Below are 6410 nucleotides of genomic sequence, written 5' to 3'. Positions count from 1 at the left end.
AAAAAAAAAAAAAATTTCCTAGTTCTTGCTAGTATATAGAAATACATTTTTTTATGTTATAACTTTGTTCCTGTAACATTTGTTTAGTGCTTCTAGTAAGGTTTTTGATTTTGTTTTGCTGTATTTTTTAGGAATTTCTGTATGCATATCTTCTGCAGATAAACATGGTTTTATTTCTTCCTTTTATTTCTTGTTTCATTGCACTGACTAGGAGAGGACTTTTAGCACGGTATTGAATAGAAGTAATAAACTTGGACATGAATTTCTTCTTGCTGATCTCAGAAGAAGGAATTTAGTATTTCACTCTTAAATATAATGTTAACTGTAGGCTTTTCATCCATGCCTTTCAGTAGATTGAAGATGTTTCTTTCCATTCTTATCTTGCTGAGAATGGTCCCCTTTGCTCCTCCTTGTTCTTAGATTTTTTAGTTCGAATTCTGTTTTATTCTTTTTAAATGTTTTCTTTATCTCTGTTGAAATTCTGTAAGACACTATTCTCATACTTTAATCCTTTAGACATAATTCCCTTTAGTTCTTCAAATAGATTTATTATAGCTGATTGAAAGTCTTTAGTAAGACTTCAGATACACTTTCGGTTCACTGCTCTATTTTATGTGTATGATTCATATTTTTTATTTCTTAGCATATCTTACAATTTTTGGTCAAAAGTGACATTTAACATAATGTGGCACCTCTGGAAATCAGACCCTCCTCCCCCAGACACACACACACAATTCAGCTTGTTGTTTCTGTTTCTTTTTGCTCTTGTTATTTACTTGCTCAGTGACTTTTTGAAACTCATTGTGTAAAGTCTGTAATTGTAATGTGTGGCCCCTAGAGTTCCTGCATGGTTAGCTTAATGGTCAACTAATGATGAGAGAAAGATTTCCTTAAATGTCTAAAACTAGTAACCTTCTCAGTCTTAGTTGAGGGGTCGCCTGTGCTTTACTCAGGTAGTTGACAGCTCTGCCTGTCTGCATTTCCTATTTTACAGAGTTTTAAGGTCAACCAGAGGTGAGAGCTTAGGGCTTTTCCTGTTTTTCCTAGGCATATTCACAGCCATGCACATGGATGTGGCCTTCTAGGTTCCTAGGAATATGTTGGGGCTTTTCAAACCCTCATGAACATCTCATTCCCTAGCTTTTCCTGTTAAGCATTTCGTTAGCCTACTTTTTGCTCCAGCTATTTTGTACTGAGAAAGCAGAGTGAAGAAGTTAAGCAGTTGCCTCTGATTGTTTCTGACAAGCTGCACCTCCCCTCTGCACCCAAATCAAGTCACTTAAAGATAAATAGAGTCTCCAAGAGAACCACCAGACAGGTCAGGTGGTTCTGATATTTATCTCAGAATATGACTTTTAAGGAGCTCTAAGCTTGCTGTATCATTCTTGGTGGCTGCCAAGCTGCCAGTTTGCACCATGATTACAGGCTGTTGGTTTTCAAGACTGCCACAGAGCTTGAGGGGGGAATATGGGAATAGAACAATTAAAATGCCACAGAGTTCATTGTTCTTACCTAGATTTAGCTATTTTTTTTCTTGAATAAATGCTCCCAGAGTTCTTTGAGCCTATGGTTAATTTCCAGATTTCTTTAAACGTTAATTCTTACCATTTCTGTTGGTTTTATGTGCTTTCGTGGAGGAGAGTTTTCAGAACTCTGCTATATTCACTGATGTCACGCTGCATAGCATTTTTTTTTTTTTTTTGAGACAGAGTCTCATTGTGTTACCCTTGGTAGAGTGTCTTGGCATCACAGCTCACAGGAACCTCCAACTCTTGGGCTTAAGTGATTCTCTTGCCTTAGCCTCCCAAGTAGCTGGGACAACAGGTACCCACCACAACACCTGGCTATCTTTTGTTGCGTTTGTCATTGCTATTTAGCAGGCCAGGGCCAGTTTTGAACCCACCAGCCTTGGTGTATGTGGCTAGCTCCCTACTCACTGAACTATGGACACAGAACCTCCATAGCATTGTTATTTATTTATTTTTTATTTTTTCCTCCATAGCATTTTTAAGAGGAATGAATGTTATTAATAGTAGTAGCTTATATATTGAATATACTGTTTAAGTGCTTTATGTAATTATTAGTAGTAAATATTGTCTATATGTAATTTGTGATAATTTCAGAAGATATCCTACTCCTTTTGAATTTTTTTTTTTTTTGGAGACAGAGTCTCACTATGTCACCCTTGATAGAGTGCCATGGCATCATAGGTCATAGCAACCTCAAACTCTTGGACTTAAGCAATTCTCTTGCCTTAGCCTCCCAAGTAGCTGGGACTACAGGTGCCTGCCACAACACTGGGCTTTTTTTTTATTGCAATTGTCACTGTTGTTTTAGCAGGCCTGGGCTGGGTTTGAACCCACCAGCATCAGTGTATGTGGCTGGCACCATACCCACTGTGCTATGGGCACCAAGTCTCCTTTTGAATTTTTAAAAATGTTTTATTGTAAATTCTTTTAGAAGTAGGATCTCACTCTGTTGCCCAGGCTGCAGAGTGATGGCATGATTGTAACTCACTGTAGCCTCAGACTCCTGGCTTTAAGCAATCCTCCCAAACTCAATCTCCCAAATAGCTGGGATATAGGCATGAGCCATGATGTCCAGCTAACATGTGTTTTTGGTTGTTGTTTGTTTGTTTAGAGACAGAGTCTCACTTTAGTGCCCTTGGTAGAGTGCCATGGTGTCACAGCTCACAGCAACCTCCAACTCCTGGTCTTAGGCGACTCTCTTGCTTTAGTCTCCTGAGTAGCTGGGACCACAGGTGCCCCACCACAATGCCCAGCTATTTTTCTGTTGCAGTTTGGCCAGGGCTGGGCTTGAACCCGCCACCCTCGATATGTGGGGCCGGTGCCCTACTCACTGAGCCACAGGCACCACCCAACATTATTTTTTAATTTAAGTAATCTATTATAAAGATTTTCCCACTTTATAAATACTATTTTCTCTCTCTCTCTCTTTTTTTTTTTTTGAGACAGGGTCTAGCTTTGTTGCATAGGCTGGAGTGCTGTGGCATCATCATAGCTTGCTACAGTCTCTAATTCCTAGGCTTGAGTGAACCAACTTGCCTCAGCTTCCCGAATAATCTACAGGAGTGTACCATCATACTGAGCCATTTTAAAAATTTTTTTTGTAGAATTGAGGTGAGGGGGTCTCACTGCTTCCCAGGCCTCAAATGATCCTCCCACCTCAGCCTCCCAAAGTGCTAGGATTACACGTGTGAGTCAGCATGACTGGCCTACACATACTGTTCTTAATAATGGGTGGCAGGACTGTAAACGTTTATGAACAGAAAAGAGAACATTGACTTTATGATTGACGTTGTGAGAAAACAATGTTTAGTCTTTAAAAATTATTTTTTAGGGAACACCTGGCACTTATTTGACTTCTCATAATCAGGCTTCGTACACTCAAGAGACAGCTAAGCCCTCAGTTGGGTCTATCTCTCTGGGACTGCCACGGCAGCAGGAGTCTGCCAAATCAGGTCAGTCAGTTCATATAGTGAGAGTGCATCTGCATTTGTACATTACAGCTAGCAATTTAGTACTTGATTGTTTTGTGTTTCTTTGGCTTTTTTCCACAGCTACTTTGCCGTATATCAAGCAGGAAGAATTTTCTCCACGAAGCCAAAACTCTCAACCAGAGGGTTTACTGGTCAGAGCCCAGCATGAAGGAGTGGTCAGAGGTAAAATGTACTGCTTGGCAAAAATATTAAACTTCATTCCCAGTAAATTTGCTAAAGTAACTCGTATATATGTTTTAATGATGAGTTTTTAATTTTAGCCTTTAAATTCCAAATTTAAATTTCTTTTACATGTAAAAATTATTTAAAATCTTTAAAGATCCGGCTCGGCGCCTATAGCTCAACCAGCTAAGGCATCAGCCACGTACACCTGAGGTGGTGGGTTCGAATCCCCAGCCCGGACCCGCCAAACAACAATGACGGCTGCAACCAAGAAATAGGCGGGCGTTGTGGCGGGCGCCTGTGGTCCCAGCTACTTGGGAGGCAGAGGCAGGAGACTCGCTTGAGCCCAGGAGTTGGAGGTTGCTGTGAGCTGTAATGCCACGGCACTCTACCCAGGGGGACAGCTTGAGGCTCTGTCTCAAAAAAAAAAAAAAAAAAATCTTTAAAGATCCATATTTCAGCAGTCCTTTTTAAAATTTCAATATTTTAGAAATATGTTTTAATAAAACAAAAGTTCTTTCTTGTGCTGCTTTTTCCTTCTTTCCCAAGTAGGGGCTACTTTATTTTATTTTCTGGGCTGGGGTGGGGGTTAATATTTGCTAGTAATTTTTTTTTTATTCAGGTACTCCAGGAACCATCCAAGAAGGAAGTATAACTCGGGGAACTCCAACCAGCAAGATCTCAGTGGAGAGCATCCCATCCCTACGGGGCTCTATCACTCAGGTTTGTTATGCCCATCTCTAGTGTGCTGAGTAAGAGTCAAGAAAAAACTAGAAGTAAAGTCTAAAGATCTTTGGCTGTTAGAGCAATTCAGTTTTGTGGTTAAGTTGTTTATTTTTCTGTGTTAGTAGACTGGGTCTCAGTGATTATAAGCCCCAGATCTATAAACTACCTGCAGAAAGACATTAATGTGACCATTTGGACTATAAGTTATATTGTCTATACTGTGTTTCGTCTGAAAGGTCACTTTTCTGCAAATTGGCAGAAGAAACATGCTCTCATTAATAAACTCTCATTGTCTTTCTGGCAAAGTTTTTGCCATGTGTTTAGCTTAAATAGAATTGGGGAAAACATCATTACCAATTATTTGCTTGCTCTTGCTGCTTGTGAAGAGGCAGGTCTGTAATTACAGTATGTAATCATAATGTGATAGATCTTTTGCCGTAGACTCTAATGCCAAAGTGGGAAATGTGGATGGGATTGACGAAAGCACCAAAAGTCAAATATCTTTTTCCACTTTTAGGCTAAAGAAATGGCCAACTTTGATTAATAGAAGGGCTTTCTTTCTCTGGGTTTTTTGTTAATTTTAATTTGAAATGTAAACCAGTCCTTAGCTACTTTATGAGGTAGTAGAAAATGGAAAATTCTGTTTTGGGAAATTAAACAGAAACTTGTGCTTTGCACATTCTGAGATGTGCTTGCTCGTCATTACAAGTTTGTTCTTCTTTATTTTGTTCCAGTTCCCTAGGACAGTAGTTCTCAAAATGTGGTCCTCAGACCAGTAGCATCAGCATCCCGTGGGAAAGTTGCTAGGCATACACTTTAAGGCCCCAGATTTACTGAAATCCAACCTTGGGAGTAGGGGCCCAGCAATATGTTCTCCCAAGCCCTCCAGTAATTCTCCTAGGGTCTGTACACCAAAGCATTGGCATCACTTGGGAGCTTGCTAGAATAATGCAGAAATGTCAGTCCTCACTATAGATATAATAAATCAGAATCTCCATTTTAACAAGATTCTCAGGTGATTTTTCCCTAAGATACAGTGTATAGAATATTTGGTATATAACGATCTAGAAAGTTGTGTGCCAGCTATTCAAATCTCTCCTTCTGCAGTAGGCCAGTGCATTTCAGCTCTCAGAATGTGTTGACTCTTTAATACAGACAGAAGGAAAATCAATGGGCCTATATGTAATTTTTCTCTTCATATTTTTTTTCTTCTCAGATAGCATAAACTAGATTGAATGAGGCTAAGTTTTATATCTTTATTTTGACATGAGCACTTTGGAGGTAGGTGCTAAGGATTTCTACATGTTTCTACTGAGTCCACTTAACAAGCGGATGAATAAAGTATTACTGTCATCACTCTTCCTGCTGTGAACATGTGGTTTCAGATCATACTCTCTAGAGTTTTCGAGGTCCTCAGTGTATATTGGGAGCCCTAAATATGTGAGTGAGGAGGTCTGGGCCTCCCACTCTCATTTCAACCCAAGCTGCTGTGTCTTGTAAAGTGTTCCAGATAATTAGGTTCTATGAACAATTTCCTGTGAAGGAAGAACTCACTGCTTAAAGCAAGGGTCCTCAAACTTTTTAAACAAGGGGGCTGGTTCACTGTCCCTCAGTCCGTTGGAGGGCCGGACTGCAGGCCCTGGGATGAGTTGGTGGGCTGGATAAATGTCCTCAGCAGGCCACATGTGGCCTGCGGGCCGTAGTTTGAGGACGCCTGGCTTAAAGGAAGAGTAAAAAGAACCATGGTCATTGGTAACCTAGAAGAGGACAATGATGGGAATGATATGACCTAAACTGAGTTAGTGTCATGAAGGCATCGTAGTTTGCTTTTCATCTCTTTTTTTTTTCTTCTTTCCTGATAGGGGCTCACTCTGTAGAGTACCGTGGCAGTATCATAGCTCACAGCAGACTCAAACTCTTGGGCTTTGGCTTGGCACCTGTAGCTCAAGTGGCTAAGGCACCAGCCACATACACCTGAGCTGGCAGGTTCGAATCCAGCCTG

General features: G+C 40.3%; 1 protein-coding gene across 1 annotated transcript in view; it reads left to right on the top strand.

Moving 5' to 3' along the window:
* Positions 1 to 6410, top strand: part of NCOR1 (nuclear receptor corepressor 1) — a 181712-nt gene that overhangs the window by 131747 nt on the left and 43555 nt on the right. The window contains exons 24-26 of the mRNA XM_012805930.2: positions 3361 to 3481; positions 3581 to 3682; positions 4305 to 4405. Of these exons, the coding sequence (XP_012661384.1) occupies positions 3361 to 3481; positions 3581 to 3682; positions 4305 to 4405 (324 nt within the window). The remainder of the gene's footprint in view (positions 1 to 3360; positions 3482 to 3580; positions 3683 to 4304; positions 4406 to 6410) is intronic.

Source organism: Otolemur garnettii, unplaced genomic scaffold (assembly GCF_000181295.1).
Source record: "Otolemur garnettii isolate 467f Iridium unplaced genomic scaffold, OtoGar3 scaffold00046, whole genome shotgun sequence".
Taxonomy (NCBI): Eukaryota; Metazoa; Chordata; class Mammalia; order Primates; family Galagidae; genus Otolemur; species Otolemur garnettii.
The sequence above is the reverse complement of the archived record's forward strand: the minus strand, read 5'-3'. Positions and strand labels throughout refer to the sequence as shown.